At 45.8% G+C, this 23,940-nt stretch overlaps 1 protein-coding gene across 1 annotated transcript in view; it reads right to left on the reverse strand.

Annotated features, from left to right (window-relative positions):
• The window catches only part of LOC122787719 (WD repeat-containing protein 62-like), a 1,689,893-nt gene that overhangs the window by 1,013,513 nt on the left and 652,440 nt on the right, over positions 1–23,940 (reverse strand). The window contains exon 13 of the mRNA XM_044054617.1: positions 9,000–9,121. Within this exon, the coding sequence (XP_043910552.1) occupies positions 9,000–9,121 (122 nt within the window). The remainder of the gene's footprint in view (positions 1–8,999; positions 9,122–23,940) is intronic.

The raw sequence follows: 23,940 nt of genomic DNA on the forward strand, positions 1-23,940 counted from the left end.
TGGCCATCAAGTTTGACTACATAACTTTTTTGCTACTCCTTGGGTCATCAGGCCAGCCAGACATGTTCCCTTTCATAGAAATAATTACTGTTGAATGCCGAGACTCTACAACAAAGGTAGAAAGCAGATAAACACTTCTGTCAGCTTCTGGGGTGTCAGCTGACAATTGCCAAGATCAGTCCCCCACTTGCTGAAGCAGAGCTCACAAACCACAAAGAATTAGAGTCTGCTGTCCATAGATTTAGGCAGAAGAGGCTTTGCCTGACACCTGGCCTTGCGGACCCTTATTAGATCTCTCCTCTCTGATGGGGATCATATGACTGTCCTTTTTTGCCAGTCACTTTAATGGCTACTTTACCTTCCATTCCTGCCATCCTGTAAGTAGCTAGGCAAGTCTGAAGCATTTTATACCCCCTTCACCTGTAGCTGGGTAGAAATATTAGCTGGAGCTTTAATGACAAAAAGGAAACAAATTTCTTGGCACCCAGCGTGGAAACTTTCCTAGGATAAATGTCAGACTTCAGACCCAAACTGTGCGACTAGCTGAAAAGAAATGGAGAGTGTGGAGGTGAATACTTCTTCCTATATCAAGTACATAACCTGAAAAGGTATACAGGTAAAAAGGAGCATGGCGTCTGAAATGCAGAGATAGAAATCACAAAGGTATGTGAGAAAAGAGGTCCTTAAAGGAAATCTTAGCCATTACCCACTATATAAAGCCTCTCAAATTACAAGGTGAAAATATTTAAATGAGTTTTTAAAACATGATCAGGCTGCCAAAATGTAGATAAATGTATAATAGCGCACAAAGTGTAAGTACTCATTTTTATTCATACTTGAATACAGATCTGCGCTTTCGTCTTGCATATCTAGGAGCATTCATATGAGCAGCTGTATAAACATGCATTACACACCCACACAAAAATGCATATACGTTCATGTGCAATATATATCTAAATTCATAGACCAAGCATACTAAAAAAAATAAGTTATGTACTTACCATAACTTGGCATGTGTTATCCTATGTCACTATTCATCGCTCTTAGGTCTTGGATCCGGCATCAGACTTGAGCTAGCAACTTTACAGACATCTTTTACTCTCGAGCTCCTCCCACTCCCATGATCCTTTGCTACCCCCTAACTCCTCAGATCGAGTTTGCCCTAAGACAGAAATCAGCTAAGGAAGACCATGACCATCTCCATATCCTCAAAATCCTACAATACAGCAGACAGAGGGAGGGATAGTGATGACTAGTGACATCGGATAACACAGATGCCAAGTTATGATAAGCACGTAACTCATTATCTGATGTTATCCATGTCACTATTCTTTACTCTTGGGTCAGAGTCCCCAGCTACCCTGAATCCTGGCTGGCTTCATGGAAGGGCATGCCGAAGAACTGTGGAACCAAAGGAAGCCCTGTTCCTGGAGACAATGTCAAGTTTGTAGTGCCTAACAAAAGTGTAAGGAGAAGGCCAGGTAATAGTCATCAATGGAATGACTGGCAAGACATAGCCATTCACATAGTGGAATGAACTCTGATTGGACCTGGTAAGGATAAACCTTTGGATGAATAAACAAAGGAAATGCATACTGAAATCAAATGGGAGATAGCTATTTTGGACACAGCCTGACCTTTCCTGTTAAGAGAGAGAACGCCACAAACAACTGGTTATACCTGCGGAAACTGTTCTATGCAAGTAGAATCATAATGGTCTATGTAATTTAACATATGCAAGAGATATTCCCCTTTATTAGCAAAATTTGGGAAGAAAACTAGCAACTAGATTGACTGGTTCACATTTGCTTCTGTGGCAACCTTAGGCATGAACGAAGGGTTAAGTTTGAAGGGCCACTCTGTCTTTATGAAAAGCCATGAAACGTGGTTTGAAGGAGGTGCCTGCAATTCTGAAACTCTTTTAGCTGAAGTTATGGCAACTAGAAAAGCTGTCCTCCATGACAAGAATTTGATATCAAGTGTCACAGCAGGCTCAAATGGACTCAGAGATTGCAGCAGAAAGGAAAGGTCCCAAGGAGGGAAAGGATCCTTGACAGGAGGTTGGAGCAGAAAAAACAGTTTTAAAAATGCTTTACACAAGCGAGAGGAGAAGGGAGTTCCTCACAAACATGGAAGATGGAAATAGCCGCCAACTGTACCTTGATAGTAGAGAAGCTAGTTCCATCCTGAAAAAACAAGAAAAGCAAGATACTTAAATGGAAGCCAAAGCTGGATCGAGATTGTGCTGCTTAGCCCAAAAAGAAAACCTTTTCCACTTCCTAGCATAAATCTTTCAAGTAGAAGTCTTCTCAGAGGCCAGGATAATGTTCTGAATGGGAGAAGGTAGCCTGGGCTGATTCAGAATTACTGGAAGTGGGCAAACCATGCTGTCAGACAAAGCATCTGGAGGTCGGGAATTGTAAGAATTGAGTGGCCTAGTAGGTTAAAGCACTATTCTGGAAGCAGAGAGGGATGGGAAATCAGATCCGGAATAGGATCTAGTACCCAGGGGGGTACTTCAAATGAGACTGAAGAAGGGGGGAAAACCACACCTGCCGAGGCCAAAAAGGGGAGATGAGGATCAAGGTGGTCTTGAGGAGATGAGCTTTCTGAAGTACTCTGGGAATGAGAGGTAAGGGAGGATAGGCATAAAGGAGACCTGGGGGCTAGTCATGAACTAGAGCATCTCTGGAGGACTTAACATCTGGGGGAAACGGGGCGAAATACTGGCTACATTTGTGGTTGAGAGGGGAAGCAAAAAAGATCGCAGCTTGGCTGACCCCAGCGAAGGAAGATCTCTTTTGCCACGGAAGGATTCAAGGGCCACTCGTAAGGACTCAGAATTGCTCTGCTCAGTCTGTCCACCAGCACGCTGGACTTACCAGGAATATGCTCTGCAATGAGAAAGTGCCCAAAGGACATCGCCCATTCCCACATTCTCATGGCCTTGTGACAAAGCAGATACGAACATATGCCCCCTTGCTTGTTGATGTACCACACAACAGCCATGTTGTTCGTGTGAACTGCAGTGGTACCCGGATGGAGGCAGTTATGGAAGGCCTGCAATGTGAGACGAACTGCCCTCATCTCCAGTACATTGATATGCAGTTTGGTCTCTTCTTCAGATCACGTGCCTTGGACAGTCTTTCCCTGAAAATGCCCCCCTCACCCCAACAAGGGAAGCATCCGTGGTCACTGTGGCATGGGAAGGGGGGAATGGTCTACCTGCTAAGAGGTTGGGGGACTGGATCCACCAGAGGAGATGATGTCTGCACACTGGAGTGAGGAGGATTAGAGTTGTCATAGGATGAACCAGGGAAGACCACTGAACCGCTAGACTCCACTGCAGAACCCTCATGTAGAACCTGTCTAATGGCACCAGATTGATGCCACTGCCATGGACCCTAAGGCCCTGAGAATAAGATGGGCTTGGGGATGACACAGATCGAGAAGACATTGAACATGAGATCTGATGAGGTGTACCCAGCGGAGCGGGAGAGCTGCAATTTCCAACACAGTGTCCATCTGAATCCCAATGAATTCCATATTTCAGGATGGAATCAGGAAGGATTTGGGGAGATTAGCTGGAATCCCTGCAGTTTCAGGTGAGCTGCGAACACTGCCATGCACTTGGTGAACACGGGGGGGGGGGCTGAGGTGAGACCAAAGGGCAGGGTTTTGAACTGGTAGTGTCTTCTTTGGCACTAAAACGAAGCAAGAGTAAGTCCTGGATTCTTGTTGTGCTAGGGGGGACCTCTTGGATGGCTCTCTTTTGAACAGCCTTGAGCACTTCTTCCTGAGCTAACTGTCTCTGAAGGGGTGGTGCATCAGGGAAGTATCTTCTGACTGCAGGAGGAGACTGGGAAAAGGAAACAGAATAAACCCTAGAAATTATTTTTTAGCACCCAACGATATTTTGCAATACTTGTCCAGGCCAATGGGTGCAAAGACAAACAATCCCCAGCTGCCTCCAGGTAGGACAGTTGGGCAGTGGTTCAGGAGAGCTGCTGGGCCTTCTCAGAGAAGGGTTCCCTGGAGCCCTAATTTTGTGGACCCCCTCTTCCTTCTTCCTCTGGTTGGTGTCTGCTATTGAACTTTCTCTCCCGACCTCTGGAGGAAGGCTCATCTTGAGCATCCTGGAAGGCAGACTGTGACTTGCAAAACCACATTTTCCTGGCTCCTCACTGCACTTTGGAAAAGGAATGTTGAGGGGTGGAAAACCTGATTCCCACAGCCGACAAGGTCTTGCCTTCCTGCTCACTGCGGGTGAGAATTTCCTTGACCGAAGGGCCAAACAAGGTGGAACCATCAAAGGGGGCCATTGGTGAAAGATGCCTTAAAGGACTCTGCAAATCCGCAAAGGCACAGCCAGGTGTGATGCCGAATGACAATGCCTGTGCCGGCTGATCAGAGGGAAGAAAATGTGGATAGTTTGGGAGACACCTTACTTAGTTCCCTGGCAGGCAGTATCTCAAAGGGATGTGGTAAGCTCTGTGACCAGGTCCCTTTGCAGTTGAATGAAATGTGCCATGTAGTTTAAAGCTCACAGACCAATGTAGCTTGAGGCAAAAAACCCACTTTCCATGCCTATCAATTGCCCGGGACTCGCAGATGGGGGGAATGGACAGACGTGCTCTGTTCCACCAGCTCTTTCCTGGTGGAGGCAGCTACCACGATTGCATCGACTAGCACGCCTCTCAACTAAAACTCTCAACTAGAACTGCTTATCAGAAAGGGGACTGAAAAATCTGTCCGCACGTTTGGGAACGTGCTCCACAGTATCTGGCTCCTTCCATGGCCTACTGGCGATAAGATTTACAAGTTTGTCTGCTGGGGGGAACCCAGGAGGTAGATGGGCCCATCAAAAAAGCCTTCAGAAAGATGGACTCCTCTGAGGACGGGGGGAGGGAAGACTAACTGCCCTTCAGCTTAAGTATTTCCAAGATGTCCCCAAAGGAGACATCCTTGGGCGGAGATCTGGGAGACGAGTTCCCTTCATCAAGGTCCGAACTGGGAAAGGATGAGAAAGGTCTGCTAGGATGGGCTGTAATGGTTCCTGGAAGGACACACTCTGGGAGGAAAAATCCTCTCCATCTCAGAAAGCTGAAGGACTCGACAATACCTTCTCTGCATTCCTGGTAGGAAGGTCTGTCTGGGAAGAAGGACCAGAGCAAGTCAGAACCTCTGGGCCTCCTGATGGTACTCGCCCAGATCTGTCAAGGGGTGAAGTCCAAAACCATCCTGGTCAGACAAGGAGAGATCAACAAGGGGGTAGGAGATGGCCCCGCTGCCAGATGGGCAGGGGATGCCACAAGCTCCAACTCAATTTGAGCCTTGAGGAAGGGCCTCATCTTCCTGTCCATAGTGGAAGGGGGAACACTCCTGGAGGATCTAAAGGAAGCAAAGGACCTAGCAGGGAATGGCTATCTAGATCCCAAGGACCTTCCTTCTAAAGAACAACTTCTGTGCTCGGAGATAGTAGACGGCCCCAAGCCAGAATATGAGTGGGAATCCTCAATAACAATAGTGGGATCAGACACAGATCCCAGATCTGACCATTCTGGATCTGATGACAAGGTAGGATCTGAACGCTTGGATCCCACGTCTCAGATCCGAAGAAGCCAGATCCGTGTCTGGCCCGGGGAACCAGCTGGATCTGAAGGCCTTGAACTGGAGACCTTGGATCTGGGGGTGGACTCTCTCAACCTCTGATCTAAATTCCTCAAAGCTGAAGCCCCGGGTCCATGAGAATCACGGATCTTAGGATCCGAGGGTATCAGATCCGACAGACTTAAGGTTGGGGTTGGATCAGAGGCACTAGGATCTGACAGCCTCATCTTTTTGGCAGAAGATGACCCGCAGCTAAAGAGGCCTTCCTTTTGTGCTCTGAGCATCCAGACTTGGCAGGAGACTGAGCCAAGGGACCCCCTTGAGCCAACCCTTTCAAAAGGAGTTTGTTTTAGTGCTCAACCAAAGCCCTGGGGTTGAACGCAGCACAAAATGTCCCATTCAACCTCCAGGTGGAAGACACTCTAACAATAAAGACGCTCCTCATGCGAACTGGTGATGGGCATCTTCCAACCGCATGAGGAGCACCTTTTAAAGCCAACTAGCTTATCAGATGTGATGCGACCAAGGGGACACTCCAAATGCACAACTGGTAGAACAAACATGGATCAAAACTGGAAAAAGACCAACTGACAAACGTACGTCAAGCACTCAACAACTACAAGACTAACTAATAACACCAACGCCAAACAGTAGAAAAAACGGCCACTATAAAAAGGACAACAAAAACACAAACCACAGACTAACCAACAAAAAGAAATTGGAGGGGAGGACTAAAATTACCGGTACTAAGAACAACCCTAACACTAACAAGAAAACACTAAATACAAGAAAACCTACTGACAAAAGGTTTGAAACAAAGTGACTTATCTCCGCTGGAGACTCGAGCCAAAGAATCTGCGTCTGAAGCTTAATACGGAAAATGAGATATGAGGGGTTAGAGGGCAGCAAGGGATCATGGGAGTGGAAGGAGTTCGAGCCTAGAAGCAGTCTGTAAAGTTGCCCGCTCGGATCCAATGTTGGATCCAAGACCCAAGAGTGATGAATAGTGACATATCAAGTTACCTCTGTTAGGTGAATCATCCTATCATCCATCCCATCTAATACACAATCTGTAGTCCAGCAGATATCCTCTATAACTTCTACCTCACCTTTCCTGGAATGGTGGTTTGTAATTACTAGGTTCCTTCCTGTTCTGTGCATTCTTCACTCGGAGCACTTCTGCTAAGCTCCATTCCTTTGGCAATACTTCAATCTTCAAAAAGCCTACACTCTTACCAGCTGTTAACCCAGCATCCAGGTCATAAGCAAGTCTTACTTGTGCCTTATTCTCAGAAAAGCAACAATACAATATAAATATTCATTAGTTTAATTGTCTGAGACCTACTTCACACTACTCAGGGTTGCAAAGGAGCCAGAGACTACCCTCCACCTAATATGCACATGGCAGAGAACTAGTCCTAAATGACATGCCAGTCTGCTAAAGAATATGTGATGTGAGAGGTGGTGTGCGCACAAACACACACAGGTGAGCGTGCACACACACACACACACACACACACACACACACACACACACACACACACACACACACACACACACACACACACACACACACACAAACACACACACGTGCATGCTTGTGCGCGCATACAGGTGCATGCTTGTGCACGCACACACACACACACACACACACACACACACACACACACACACACAGAGGCGCATGTGCATAAACATAAAAACAGGTGCATGTGCATGCATATGTACACATACAAACAGGTGCACACACACACAAACAGGCGCACACACAAACACACACAAGCAGGCACACACAAGTAGATATGTACTTGTGGGTGTGCGTGCACACAAACCGGTGCGCATGCACACATACTGGTGCGGGTGCACGCACGCAAAAAACTGTGTTCCTAGACAAGGGCCTCACTGGACACAAACCGGTGCGCGTGCTTGCGCACACACCCACACACACAAACAGGTGCATGTGAGCGCACGTGCGCGTGCGCACAAACAGGCACATGTGAGCACGCACATACAAACAGGCGCACGTGCGTGTGCACACAAAAACAGGCCCACGTGCACGCGCACACACAAACTGGCACACGTGTATGCACACACACACACAAACCAGCGTATGTGCACGTGCGCGCACACACAAATGGTGCATGTGCGTGCACACAAACGGTGCATGCGCACACAAACTGGTGCACATGTGTACGCACAAACAGGTGCACACAAGCACATGCACACACAGGCGCATGCAAGCACACACACAGATGCACACAAGCGCACACACATACAAGCACACACACAGACGCACGTAAGCACACAAAAAGACGCACAAACACAAACAGGCGCACGCAAGTAGACACACACAAACAGGTGCAAGCAAGTAGACACCCGCAAACAAGTGCATATGTGCACACACAAATGGGTGCATGCACGCACAAACAGGTGTCCGTGCGCACACACATAAACAGGTGCATGTGCACGCACACACAAACAGGACCACGTGCACACACGCACACACACGCACACCGGTGCATGCAAGCACACACAAATGGGTGCATGCATGCGCATACAAACAGGCGCATATGAGCACACACAAACAGGCACACACAAGCACAGACGCACGCAAGCGCACACACAGACTCACGCAAGTGCACACACAGACACACGTAAGCACACACAGACAGACACATGTAAACACACACAAAGACACACACATATAAACAGGTGCATGCAAGCAGACACCAACAAACGGGTGCATGTGTGCACACACAAATGGGTGCATGCATGCACAAACAGGGGCACATGCGCACACGCACAGGTGCAAGCGCATGGAAACAGGGGCACGTGCGCGCACACAAACAAGTGCACATGCACGCACACGCAAACACGTGTATCTGCACACATGCGTGTGTGCATGCACACAAACTGGTGCATGCAAGCACACACAAATTGGTGCATACACGCACACACTAATAGGCACGTGAGTGCACACAAGCACACACACACAAACAGGTGCATGTAAGCACACGGACACACAAACAGATGCATGCAAGCACACACACACAGACGCATGCAAGTGCACACACAGGCACACACACACACGCGCACAGAAATCCCTACCTACCTCCTGGCATGTGTCTTGTGTGTGAACAGCAGTCTCAAGTGTAAACACACACAGAGACAAGGACATGGACTCCACAAAGAAAGTATTCCAATGAGGGATTGAAACAAAATAAAGTGCAGTGAGGCAGCAATCTTAAAACCCACACCAACACGACCCCAGTTTAACACATTTAGTAATTCTACTGTTCACTACATGGAGTCTAGATACAACAAAACTTATATAGCACATCACAAAAAAATTACCTTTGTTATATGATAAACAGAGAAGTAATATTTACCTGATATTCCTGTCTTGACAGCCAACAGCAGCATATTTATGAGCGCTGTCTATATCCATATCATACAGTGTTGTTTTCCCCACAACATGATGGGTTCTGGTGAACTGGATTCCATCTGCACCCTACCAAAAACAAGCAAAATGCAACCATTTTCAGTTTCTTTACATTTTGCACAATACATTTTTCTCTTTTGTAGACTATCAATAATCACATTAAATGTTGTAAATTATGGTACACAGTTTTCAAACACTAAGGGGTATAACAAAATAAGCATGCCAAGTTTGGTGTGCAAAACAAAGAACACACCATAGTACATGTCAACAAATGGTGATGCATCATCTTATTTCTGATTTTTTTTTTCTTTTAGTTTTTACTGGACGGATGGGAGAGCTGCTAAAAAACTTCCATCAGTGTAGATGCGATTTTCAATGCTCCTGTACGGGACAAAAATAATTCTAAGATTATATTTCCAACAAATGGGGGTTCAATTAAGTGCAATAACCATAGCAATGGCAAAAGATTGACAGTCAAAAGCCACAAGGTGAGCCTGATGCCTGAACCTAGGATGATGACAGTAGGGGCGCACTGCAGGCTCTTCTGAGCGCACAGCCAGGAATGAACTAGATGTTAAGGATGATGGTTACAATGGCTTCCCATGACTCTAATACCAAACAGTGTTGGGGGGGGGGGGTCTTTCCATGTGTTTTGCATTTCCAAAGAGCTTTGGTTACCTAGGCACACACCATGTGGGTTTATGCTTAAAACAAACTAGCTGGAAACTAGAAATTAAATTCTGAAAGCCAACTGCTAATTAGGTCTGTCAAGTTCAACAGAGTGGTGGTCTTTTTCTTTATTAGCGTTTCATTTGCTACAAAACTAGAAGGTTAAGTAAGGGAAAGCAAAATACATAAACCTGGAACACTGTTATTTTTGGTGCCAGGCATGTTTAGAATCTCCTCAGTCTTTGAATGACTGGAGATTGTAGAAATTAGGCAATCATTCAAAGCCAAAGATTCTAAACTGTCTGAATACCGCTGGGAAAGCATCTGTATCCCAGCAAACAAAAAAACGATCAAGGCAAAGATCAAGAGGACTGAGTTATGTATGCAGATTATATGGTACACTTTATAAGCTTTAGTTTATCACCAGCTGTATGTTAGCACTTTTCTTTCAACATTTCTTGAGTTTTGCTACTACTATATACTAAAACTGAGTATGGCTATCATTTGTGATGGTTTCTGTTTGGGTGCCCCAAGAGGCGAGTGCATTAAATAGTATTGGTATGAGAAGTATAAAATGAAAAATACTAGGGCCAGACCCTTTCCATTTCATTTGTACACCATTCCCCTGCCCTGTCATTTACAGAAAAGGATTACTTACGATATAATGTACAACGGGAGGATGGGCCTGGAAATAAATGAACGTGTTAAGAATATTGTACCCATATATTTCACATGAAGTCATAACAGCATTTTCTGGTTTGGGGCTCTCTATTACTCTTACCTTCTGCATGAAGAACAAAGTTGAGTATGTAGCAAATGCAAATGTGTATATATATATATATATATATATATATATATATATATATATACACACATACATACATACATACACTGAATGAATATTTTGTTATGTATTTGACAAAGAGTTTATCTCGAAAGCTTGTACATTAAATTATTTCCGACGGTTAGCTTAAGATTTTTGTTTTTTGCTATGTAGCAATTGCAGTCAGATTCCCAGAAGAATGGAAGATTATATCAGGTAATACTACATCAAAAGGTATCCTACACTCAGTGCTGTGCATTCACGATACAGAGAAGCAGAGAAAGATGGCTGACCTAACACATACTGTTCTGTACTTGTGGCAATACTTCTAAATGAAACCAAAACCAGACGAAACTCATTAGTGCATACACAATCTGACAGCTCTTTACAGGCAAGGGATGGTCTCTTTAAAATACCATTTTTCACTACCTGTGGGGAAAAATGCTTAGGGTAGCAATCAAAGACAAAACAAGGCAGACTTCAAAGTGAAAGCAACTTTGACTTATTACGCAATCAACAGATGGGCAGAAAAGGAAGTTGTGAGAGTTACTTATGTCATATCTTCATGGGTGTCTCCTGAAAGAAATCTACAGCAAAAAACTGTAGCCAGGATCAGTCAGACATCAGTAGTTAGAGCCAGATGTCATAAAGCCATATGTACGGTCAGCTATCTGCTGTTCTTACTTGCCCCCCAACTAAAGTTTAGTAAGACTAACAGAATACTTAAGGTATGCCTGGGAAGAGAAGATCTAGAAGACATGGCATGCAGCACTGACAGGCCTCATATTCTAAGATTAATGGGGTAGGGGAGCAGTAGACTGATATAATACACAGAGAGAAAAGGGGAAGTGACCATGTTAGAACCCTACTGGAGTCCTGAACTCCCAAGTTGTTTAGAAGCAATGTAATGCATCAGTGACTACCGTCAAATGTCTACAACTGCAGAAAGTTGATACACAAAGAGCATAATATCACTGCTTTTCCACGACAGAATAAGGTTAAGCAGGACAATACACTCAATGTCAAAGGCAAGAATTAAGGTGGGGGGGTTCCTCTCTGATAAGCTGTGCTTGGACAGAGGAACCAGGCAGGGGTGTCCTCTTTCCCTTTGTTATTTCCTTTATATTTAGAGCCATTCACAATGAAAACAAAGGACTCGCAAATTACCATGCCATTTATGCCCTTTAACCAAGGCGGGTTAGCTTTATTTGCAGAAGATATTTTGTACTTGATAAATCCAGAAAAGGACATTTCAGTGTTGTGGAACATCTTGAGACAGTTAAAAGTATTTTCCAGATATAAAATAAATGAGAATAAGACAAAGACGATAAAGGTAAACTATGTACCCACATTTGAATTGATTCAACAATATTAATATTGATGGGGGACATGATAAGATGAAGTATTTAGGTATATGGATTAAACAGGCTTCTGTTATAACAGCCAATAATATGTAAAAACAATCTAAAGAATACAAAAAAATAAGGAACTAGAATCTCAGTTATAGATATGGACGGTACGATACAAGCAGTGAAAAAGGTTTTGTCCCTTCCGTTTTACATACAGGCATTTTTATCAACCAGTGGAATAGTTGTGGATGAGAGTTGAAGGAATTTAGCTGGGAGGGAAACAGTCAAGTGAGACACATTGATTCTTCACATGGAACAAGGTGGTTTAGGATTATCTGATTTGAAGGAATACTTTAGAGCTATGCAGTTAAGGCTCATGTATGTAACAGACACAAGGTTATAAAGCAAAGTGGAAAGGGATGACCAAACAGAGGTGAGGTGGTTAAGAAAAAAAGAGAGCAATATTTTGGATGTAGATCATTAAGGAAAACAACCAGAGTATTACAAAGTGGCAGAAAGTATACAAAGGACTAAACCAACAATGGAATGGAGAAAGGGGGTCTATATCAAATAAACGAATGCTTGAAATGTCGATCGTCATATGGTCGAGACCATATAATCAACATTTCAAGTGTTCGAAGGTTGACGTTAACGGTGCCGTACGGTGCAGAATGGGTGAATTTCCCTTTTCTGCACTGAAGTGCAGTCTCGGAGTTGGTATATTTAAGTAGGGGGGGTGTGGGAGGATGCAGGGGAGCTTGCCCCCTTGCTCACACTGTTAAGGTATGTTTTTCTTTCTTTTTTTTTTTTTTTTTTGTTAATTACATATATTTCAACTTTCAAATATTGACCATATGGTCTCAAACATATGGTATTCGACATTTTGGAAGTTCGAATATATAACATAGACCTGAGAAAGGAGGGGTTACTAGCAGGAATGACTGGAAGTAGGGTTCTAGAAAACGGGAAAGAGGGAACTGGAATTTACTAGAGGAAATCAGCAAATGAACCAAGATACTGGGAGCAAATAACTAGTGGCATTAAAGTGGAAAGAGGCTAAGCAGAGATTTAAACTGCACTGTCTTCCCTAACCAGGGACTGAGAACACAGTACAGGCAAAGAGAAAGTGATAGGGGAGTGCTAAGTGAAAGACCAGCCCTGGTACAGTTTTAGTTGGCTCTAAAACAGAAAAAGAAGTTATGTACTCACCATAACATTCCATCTGAGTAGGTAACTTAATTTGTCAGCAACCTGTGGGTATTGGATCCGAGCCGGCAGCTTTCCAAGCTAGAGCTCCAAGCCCCTCCCCCTTACCCATAATGCCCTGCCACCTCCTTCCAATCCCCAGATCGCGTTTGCCCATCTACATAATCTAACCATGACAAAGCAACAACCTGGAGAATCCTAACCTAAGGATTAACAAATGACCTGGATAAACCATCCTAGTGATCAGGAAACCAAAGAACCAGGTTAGGGGGAAGGAGGGAGGGTCGGTTGCTGACAAATTAAGTTACCTACTCAGATGAAACGTTATGGTGAGTACATAACTTCTTTATCTGAAGTAGGAAACTTCATTTGATCATCAACCTGTGGGACAGAGTACCCAGCTACCAAAAAAACTTGGGAGTTCCTCAAGGAAGGATATTCCGGAGCACTGCAGAGCCAAAAGCCACCCTTCTTCTAGACACTAAATCCAATTTATAGTGAGAGACAAAGGTATGAGAGGATGCCCAAGTAGCCGCAGAACAAATGTCATCCAAGGGAATTCTTGACCAGAATGCAGCTGATGTAGCCATAGAACGGGTAGAGGCGAACCCCAGTAGGTTCTGGCAGGCCAGATAGTTTATATATGAACAAAATGCAATTCGAACTCCATCTGGCCAGAGTCACCTTCGACACAGGCTTACCCAAGAAGGGTTTAGCAAAAGAGACAAACAGCTGATCAGACTTGCGGAAGGCCACTGTTCTGTGTAAATAAAATCGTAACTGCCTATAAACATCTAACAAATGAAGTTTGTACTCCCCTCTGTTTTGATAATTAGGGAAGAAAACTGGGAGATTAATGGACTGATTGATGTTCGTCTCGGAGGCCAATTTAGGTAGGAAAGATGGGTTAGTCCTGAGAGACCCTGTCCTTATGAAAAAACAGAAACGGGGCTCTAATACAGAGAGCTTGAAGCTCCAACACTATTTTAGCTGAGGTAAGGGCGACCAAAAAGGCAGTTTTCCAGAACAAGAATTTCAAATCAACAGAGGCTGCAGGTTCAAAAGGAGGTCCAGTTAGAGCTTGAAGGACCGAGGTTAGATCCCAAGGAGGGACGGGGTTCCTAACAGGTGGTCTCAAGAGAAACGCACCTTTCAGAAAGGCCTTACAAATCTTGGTGGAAGCGAGGGGACTGAGATTATCTCCAATGTGAAAATGCGAGATGGTAGCCATTTGAACCTTTACAGTAGAGGAACTGGCCCCTTGCTGAAAAATATGCGATAGAAAATCGAGCACTGCTGGGATGGGAGCAGTGAAAAGGTCTGCCCAAACAGAAAACCGCTTCCATTTACTATTGTAAACCTTCCTGGTAGATAGCTTATGCGCCGCTACTACGATAGATCTAACAGCAGAATAGATACCGGGAGTCCTAGCAACTAATGGAATTGGATCAACCACGCTGAAAGCTTGAGATCGACCAGGTTCGAGGGTTTCAATCCCGAAGGATGAGATATTACATCCGGGATGGGATCCAAGATCCAGAGAGGAGCTATAAGATGAGACCGCAGGGACGGGAACCAGGTTTGACGAGGCTATAATGGGGCAATGAGGATAAACTTGTTCCCCAACCGACGAGCTTTCTGTAAGAATTTTGGTATCAATGGAAGAAGAGGATAAGCATACAGAAGACCGGGTGGTCAAGCATGAACTAGAGTGTCTCTGGGGCTTTCCCTCGGAGGGGGAAATTAGAGCGAAAAACTTGCTGCACTTCGCATTGGAAGGCGACGCGAAGAGATCGCAGCAAGGCAGACCCCACTTGCGGAAGATCTGTTTCGCTACTAAGGGATTCAGAGACCACTCGTAAGGCAAGAGGATAGTTCGACTCAGTTTGTCCGCTAGGGTGTTGGACCGACCCGGAATGTGCATTGCTAACAGAAAACGGTTGGTGGATATCGCCCAATCCCAAACTCTCACGGCCTCTCGACAAAGAGGGTAAGACCTGGTCCCCCCTGTTTGTTGATGTACCAGACCACCGACATGTTGTCTAACTGAATCGCAATAGTCCCTGGAGGGAGAAAGGCATGAAGGGCTTGCAACGCTAGAAGCACCGCTCTCATCTCCAGAACATGGATATGCAGAACGGTCTCTGTCTGAGTCCACGTACCTTGAACAGTTCTGCCCTCGTAATGCCCCCCCACCTAAGGCGAGACGCATCCGTAGTCACTGTGGCTTGGGGTTGCTGCATAACAAACAGTCGCCCTTCCCAAAGCTCTCGGGAGTGGAGAAACCACAAGAGGGAATTTTTGCACACTCTGCTGAGAGGAATCGGCAAGTCCAATGGATGGTGAAGGATGGACCACTGAACCTGTAACGTCCACTGGAGAATCCTCATGTGCAAGTGGGCTAAGGGTGCAAGGTTGACTGCTGCTGCCATGGACCCTAGAGTTCTCAGGACTAACTCCGCTGACGGGGCAGGTGACTGGAGAAGGGCTAAAATGTGTAAAGTCAAACTGAGAAGTCTGTCTGGCGTCAAGAAGGCCTTGGTCTGAAGCGTGTCTATCCTGGCCCCTATGAACTCCAAGACTTGAACTGGTTGGAGGGATGATTTCAAGTTTATGGTGATCCCCAACTGGGATGCTAGAAGTAGGAAACAATCCATGGCTAAACAGAGTAGATGCCTGGTGGGGGCAGTCAGGAGCCAGTCGTCTAGGTAAGGAAAAATCTGTATTCCCTGAAGCTTCAGGTGGGCTGCTACAACTGCCATGACCTTGGTGAACACCCTGGGGGCTGTAGTGAGACCGAAGGGTAGGACCCTAAACTGGTAATGACTGGCCACTAGCCGGAAGCGGAGAAACCTCCTGGAACGCCTGTCCATGAGAATGTGATAGTACGCATCCTTGAGGTCTATGGAACACATCCAGTCCTTCTCCTGCAGCAGGGGCAGAATGGATTGAAGCGTGACCATCCGGAATTTTTCCTTGGCAATGAAGAGGTTCATTGCTGAAAGGTCGAGGATCGGCCTTAAGTCCCCCGTTTTATTTGGCACCAAAAAGAACAAGGAGTAATTGCCTAATCCAGATTGTGCTGGGGGTATGTGCTGGATGGCTCTTTTTTTCTAGCAGCTTTTTTACCTCTAAAGCTGCAGCCTCCATCTGACTGGGTGGTACGTCGGGGAGGTGCCTTGACTGAGGAGGCAGATTTATGAAAGGGATAGAGTAACCTCTGGATATTATTCAAGCACCCAGCGATCTGATGTTATGGACTCCCATTGGGCCAAGTGCTTCGAAAAACGCCCCCCGACTGCCTCCAGAGAGGAGCAGTCGGGCAACCCCTCAAGGCTGCTGTGTGGGTCGATCAGAAAAGGGTTCCCGCAACCCAAAATTTTTCTGCCCCCCTCTGCCTCTGGGCTGGCGTCCACCTTGTCCTCCTCTGCCTCTGAAGGATGAAGGGTCCGGAGCGTAACGGGACTGCTAAGACTTCCGGAACCACATCTTCTTTTGTCCTCTCTGGTTCCTAGAAAAGGACCTTTGAGGAGCCGAGAAACAGACTCCAGTGGCAGACAGCGTCTTCCCATCTTTCTCGCTCTGAATCAATGTGTTGTGGACGGCCTTCCCAAACAGAGTAGAACCGAAGGGTGCATTTGCGAAGGATGCCTTGAAAGGTTCCACAAAGTCACAAAGCCGGAGCCAGGCGTGACGCCTTAAGGTGATACTGGACCCGCTGGCTCTAGCGGCTCCTTCCGTGGCATGGGAAAGTAGCCGCAAAGACGTGTTCTGAACAGATTTGAGAGTGGCCATGCGAGTCGAAAAGGTCTGTTTGTCCTCGGTTGACATGGACTCAGGGGGAGACTCAGCATATTCTTTTACCAGATCCCACTGAAGTCTAATTGCATGGGCCAAGTAATTCAGCACCCTTATAGAAAAGGTTGCTGAAGCAAACATCCGCTTTCCGATACGATCCACAGTCTGAGACTCCTTATCAGGGGGATGGATCGAGGAACTATCCTGAGCGAGTTCCCTCTTGGTGGCTGCCACCACCACCATGGCTTCTACCGGGGAACCCTTACTCCAAGCCGTCCTATCCACGGGGAGACTGAGAATCCTGTCTGGCCTCCTGGGGATCGGCTCTACAGTGTCCGGTTCCTTCCATGCCCTGGTAGTGATGAGATCAACCAGGGGGTCGGCCAGAGGGGACACCCAAGAGGTAGATGGGCCTGCGTCGAATGCCTCCAGAAACACCAACTCATCCGAGGAAGGCTTTTGGGCTGACAACCCTCCTTTCAGGCGAAGCATTTACATAATGTCTCCAAAGGAGATGTCATAGGGGGTGACCTGGGGGAACCTTCTCCTTCTTCCAAATCGGTGTCCTCCATGAGACTCGGGGGAGTCCAAGTGCCTCCTCCTACACTTACATTTGTGAGGGCCCTCCTTGGTGGGACTGTCTGAGGAGGGCTCACTAACAGGGCTGTGTTCCGCCAGTGGAACTGGCTGGGGCGTCAACGCAGGCTGTCCCTGGGACTGGATGATGAAAGACAAGCCCAGCTGCAAGGGAGTGGGGGCTGGATCCGAAGAAAGAGTAGGGGGTCTCAAACTTCTCGAGAGAACCCTCTCTACCACGTCAAAAGCCGAGGGTGAACCAATCTCTCTGGGGTCCATGGTTAACACCCTTGGATCCGGTGAGGGGATCGGTGTCAGAGTCGAAGCGCTCGGACCCGAGAGGGAAGTGTGCTCTGACCGAAACAGAGCCGAAGACACACTGGCTCCCCCCCGGATCAGACGCACGGCTCCAAGAGCTCGGATCCGAAAGGGGATCCGAGAAACTCGAAGGCAAGGCCGGCGTTGAGGTAACTATAACTGTTGGTGCCGACACCCCGGCTCCGGGACTCCTCAGATCTGACGGCTCCGAAACCCGATAATGGATCAGTGAAGGAGCTATCGGGGCAAAAATTGGGGCTGACCTCCCCCCGAAGGGGGGGGGGGGGAGGCAGCAGCACTCCCATCTGCATCTGGGTTTGGAGGAAACGACGCACCATCCAGTCCATATCAGCGTCGGAGAGACTGCGGGTCGACCTAGAAGAGGCCGCTGAAGCTGGCCGGGAGGGCCGCCGCGACGACCTCGAAGATGGTTGGGCCTCCTCCTCCGGCTCCGGTGAGAAGCATGGAGAATGGAGTCGAGGGGAGGAAGGCCCGGAAATCTTCTGAGGTGAGGAGAGCAGCTTGGCAGGTGGGGCCGAGGGGGCAGAGTCGGCCCGCCGCTTGTGGCTCCTATGCCTTTCTTTCTCCCTCTATGTCTCTCTCCTCTCCCTTTCTCGCTCTCTCCTCTCCTTCTTCTCCTTTCTAGAGTCTCTCTCTCCTAGAGAAGAAATGGGAGGTTGAGTCCCAGCCAGGGGAGAGGGAACAACAGGCTGAACAGCCGCAGCCACGGCTGTAGCCACTGAGGGAGAGGAGGAAGAAGCTGACTCCGAGGGTAGAAGACCCGCCAGAATCAGCTTAATCCTCCTATCCCTCAGGGCATGGGGGTTAAAAGCTGCACAAATTTGGCAGCCCTAAGGCAAGTGCGATACCCCCAGGCAGAGGACGCACTGAGTGTGGCCATCTGCTGGGGAAAGCTTATGACCACACTCAGTGCACTTAGAAAAAATGGCCTTAGAGGCCTCGGCCATTATCCCAAAAGAAAACACACATGCACCTCAAAGAAACACCTAAGGGGAAAAAAGGGGGGAGTACCAGGCTTTAAACTAAGAGGAACGGTAAAGGGGTTTAAACTAAGGAGTTTACTGTTCTCACACACAAAAAAGTAGTAAGATTTTTAAGAAACTTTCCTACTCACAGATCGCCTAAAGCTAGGAGCTCGAGAAATCCGTGCTTGACAAGGCCCCGGCAAACGAGATCTGGGGATTGGAAGGAGGTGACAGGGCATTATGGGTAAGGGGGAGGAGCTTGGAGCTCGGATCTCTAACTTGGAAAGTTGCTGGCTCGGATCCAGGTTGGATCCGATACCCACAAGTTGATGATCAAATGAAGTTTCCTACTTCAGATGCTGCTGTTAAAAAAGAAAATCAATAAGACATATAAAATACTTGATAAATATGAGAATTTGAGAAGTGTTATTTGTTCTTAATGATATTACAGTTTGAAGCTTTGCTGTTAATTTTTACTGCAGAAGTTATTGATTTATTTTAATAAAATCGGTCTGTGTACTAAACTGAGTGAATTCATCTGGTCTGAAACTTGTGGTGTGAAATATGAGAATCAGTCAGCACAGATTAGAAAACACTATGATTAAAAAAGATTAACAGCGAATGTAAAAGCAGTTTAAAAAAAGAATGCAAGGACATCTGCATGGCTCCCAAGTATGCAAAAGGAGTGGAAGGTTTAGGGCTTTTGCTTGGAAGTGTTTGCATAGGTATGTTTACACCCCAAGAAGATTTCAGAGACTTCATCTTCACGTAGATAGCAAATGCTGGAGGTGTAAATGGGAAAGGAAGAGGTAATATGTTTTTGGAGGGAAAGGGGATGTAACAGGACGGTAGATTTAAACACATTCCCTACAGAATACTTTGTTAGAACTATTGGGGGAAGAAATGGTTGTAACTAAGGAAATGACTGTCTTATGCTGGGACATAGGATCTGAATTCCCCTAAACACAGTAAGGCCTTACCATATTTAATGATATTGGGTACCCCAAAAGCAATTCTTAAAAAATGAAAATCAAAGTCTAAACCATCTAACTAAAATAATGAGTGTTGTGTTGTAAAAGAGATAAAGGAACTGCAGTTAAGATTATTTGAAGAGAAGAAGGAAATTACATATATATATATATATATATATAAATGGAATGTTTGGGAGCAACACATAATTATGCTCAGGAGGAGTGAGGTTTAACAGAAGGCAGAACTTAAGTAATGTATGTACAGTTGAAGGGAATGTTAAAAAAACATATACTGTGTGAAAATATGAAAAAATTAACTATAGTTTATTTTTTCAATCAATGTACATGCATTTTTCATTGTTTAAAAACATGACCTAATAAAGATGTTTAAAATAAAATGTTTAAATTTTACTGGCTGCCAGATATAGGGTTGAGACCTCGTGTTCTACGGTGTCTGCCCCTTGAGTCAGCAAATCCACCTTTTTGGCTAAAACAATGGTATCTTCAATGGCCACGTATAATAAATAGATCGGAGAAAGTACAGCTGTGTAAAATCTTATGACAATAGATGTCCTTCTCTTCACTGTTACAGTATTCTTAACCATAGGGATCTCTTGTCAAGGGTAACCCCAGTGTCCACCAGTGTAACAAAGCCTTTAGATCTTGTACGTGCTGTATGTCACACGTATGCTCTCTGCACAGGAAGGACAGCATAAAGGTGATGTACAGACACAGTTACCCAAAAATGAATTACCCCAGTACAGTAAAGTCTCCACAGAAAAAAAGCAAGCTAAGCACAATCAAGTGGAGAAAATGCAGAAGAAAAAGGGACACTCTTAGCTAGGAGATTAACCAAATCAAAACCCAGAAAAAAAGGGGGATGGAGGGAGGGACAGATTACTGCAAAAGTGAAGAGAAGGACGTCTACAGGGACAGTAAGATTTTACATAACTCTGCTATGTCCTTCTATATCACTGTTGTAGTATTCTTCACCTTAGAAGTGCAAAAGCTCAAGATAAGGAGTGGGAGGTAGAAGGCTAAGAAGAGCCCACAACAAACCCATGCAGGATGGCCCTAACAATACCTGCTCTGACCATGGAAAGCATATCCAATTTATAATGTTTAGTAAAGGTATGCACTGAGGTACCAAGCAGCAGCTTCAAGGATAGAATTGGTGTCCAAACCCATGAAGAAAGTACCAGAGGAAGCAACAGCCCTAGTGGAATGAGCTCTAACTGAAGTAGACAGACACTTGCCATGAAAAGAATAACAAAAGGAAATGGTCTTAGATATCCAAGAGGAGATGGTTTGCTTAGAAACAGCTAAACCCAAAGTCCTGGGATGAAAAGAAACAAAAAGCTCGTCAGGCTTCCAAACAGTAGGTTTTATCTAAATAGTACTTGAGCTGTCTTTGCAAATCCAAGGTATACAGGACCCTCTCACTAGCAGACAGAGGAGAAAGAAAAGAAAGGGAGTTGTACTGCTTCATTTAAGGACAAGTCATTAACAACCTTGGGTGTAAAGGAAGGAGTAATACGAAGACACCCTGTCTCTGAAAAACCAAAAAAAGGAGGAATGGCCATAAGGGCTTGAAGCTCAGAAACCATCCAGGCAGAAGTAAGAGCAAGCAGCAAGACAGTCTTCCAGGTACAGTATTGGATAGAAGCAGAAAGTGCAGGCTCAAAAAGAGCCAGAGTCAATTTTTCCAAAACAAAATTAAGGTCCCAAACAGGAGAAATAGGCTTCCTTTGGGACCTAAGATGCAGGACACCTTTATGAAACTGCTTGACTTCAAAACAAGAAGCCAAAAGAGAATTCAATGACAGATGGACAAAAATAGCTGGCTTGCAAATGGGCCATCATAGTAGAATAGGCCAAACCAGACTGGAGCAACTCACATTAAAAAGGACAGAACCAGAGGGACCCCCATTTAAAATGGGTCCTGGCTAACAGTATGGCACCAGACATTAAATCTTTTCCATTTGGACATGTAAGACTTTTGGTTGCAGGTTTTCTTGCCTCTTGTAAAACTCTGAGCACATCCCCAGAAAAAATGGTGCCTAAAAGGGATCAAAACCCCATCACCCATAGTGTCAGTTGAAGAGTGGACAAGAGAGGATGGATGAGTGGACAAGAGAGGATGGATGAGTGACCACTTATCCTGCGTGAGGAGGTCCAACTAGTTAGGTAACTTGTCGTGATTGCACCGCCATGATGCATTACAAGGGGGAAACAATGCTGTCTTGGCCAAAAGGGAGTCACTAGCAAGAATTGGGGAAGTCCAGCTGAACCTTCTGCAGGACTCTTGGAAGTAGACAAACAGGAGGGAAAATATAGAGAAACATCCCTTTATTAGGGAAAGCAAGGGTGTCTTGTCTTCCACATCAGATGGCATGGCACTGTGGAACAGAAAACAGGAAGTTACCTGTTCAGAGAGGATGCAAAAGAGATCTACCCAGTGAAAACCCCACCAATGGATTATGTCCAGAAGCACGTCTTTGTGGGGCATCCATTCATGAGCCTGTGTTTTGGACCTGCTCAAAGAGTCTGCTACTAGATTGTGCTCTGAGGGAATATAAATTGCCTGAAGAGTTAGCTGATGACTGATAGCCAGACCCCAGGCCTGAAGAGCCAGCCCGCAAAGAAGGCAAGGTTTTGTGCCCCCCCCCCCCACACACACACACTTGCTGACATAACCACATCACTGTGGTGTTGTCTGTGTAAACCTTAAGGCAGCCTGGAAAGACCATGCGGTGAAATGCCTGAAGGCCCAGAATTAGAGCTATCATCTCTGATGCTGATATCGTCTGACTTCTGATGGGGGGGGGGTACAAAGACCCTGAGCTTTCAAGTGACCACAGGAAACCCCTCACCCTATGTCCAAAACGTAACTGAACAGATCTTGGGAAGGAAGCAGAGGCTGAAAGGGCAGGCCTGGATTGTGGGTAAAATGCTGAATCCACTACACGAATTCCCATTTTAAACAAGGAAGGGGTGGCACTCTGAAATCTAGAGGGTGGCAATGCTGCAGCTGAGCTCACTTGAGGTACCAATGAAATTTTCTCATATGCAGTCTAGCAAGAGGGAGCACTGGAAAAGAAGAGGCCATGAATCTGAATCTTACAGCTTGAAAATACTCCCTGGCTGGAATGGCAGGTGGGGGAAGGAGAGACAAAAAGAAAACTGTCAAGGACAAAACCTTTGGAGGAGGAAGAGAGGCCAACACCAGCAATGTGAATCTTGCAGCCCAGATACATATGATTCTGAGGGGAGTCAGGATAGACTTTTGGAAATTGAAAATGAACCCCACATTTTGAAGGAGAGATATAGAGTCTGTAACAGGCAACTGGGAGAAGGAGCCTGAAGCAACATGTCATATAGAGAAGGAAGCATTTGAATGCCTCTGACCATGTAAAAGGCAAACAGAGCTAGGCATTTTGTGAATACACTTGGGGCAGAAGAGAGGGCAAAGGGAAAAGCAGAAAATTGAAAATGAGAGGAAGAAACAGAGAAACACAAAAACTTCCTGCAAAAAAGGCTGAATAGGATTATGAAGTTAATCATCCTTCAGATCAAAGGATACCAAAAAAGCCTGGGGCAAGAACAGAGGAAACAAGGTTTGAGAAAGCATCCAAAAGGAAGGAACCTTGAGAAAGCATCCAAAAGGAAGGAACCTTGAGAAAGCATCCAAAAGGAATGAACCTTGAGAAAAGTATTGAGTACAGATACATCCAGAATAGGCCTCCAAGTGCCCTCCTTTCGAGGAACCAGGAACATTCTGGAATAGAATCCCTTTCCTAATTGGGGGGGGACAGACTGAATAGTTTCCTGGTCCATCAGGGATCCAGGAACCTCTGAGAAATGAGGGAGCTGCTCTTGAGGAGGTTGAGGAATCCCTGAAAAGGAAGGGAGGGACGTCCACACCCTGAAATAACATTGGTGGACAATGGACAAAACGCAAAAATCTTAACTGATGAGTTGCCAATTTGGAAGATACAGGGAGAGCTGAAGGGACAAAGGAACTTGGCCAAGGGTTGAGGGAGGGCAAAGTGTCAAAAAGAGGCAGGCTCGTCAGGTAAAGGAGGCTTCTCGGCCACAGAAGTCTGAGAAGATTTAGCAGGAGGAGCTCATCTGCAACCCTTCCTGCCTTTAAAGGCCTGACAAGACTGCCTACGAACAAAAGCAGAGTTAG

The sequence above is a fragment of the Protopterus annectens genome, chromosome 1.part0 (genome assembly GCF_019279795.1).
Source record: "Protopterus annectens isolate FY-2018-M chromosome 1.part0, PAN1.0, whole genome shotgun sequence".
In the NCBI taxonomy this organism is placed as follows: domain Eukaryota; kingdom Metazoa; phylum Chordata; order Ceratodontiformes; family Protopteridae; genus Protopterus; species Protopterus annectens.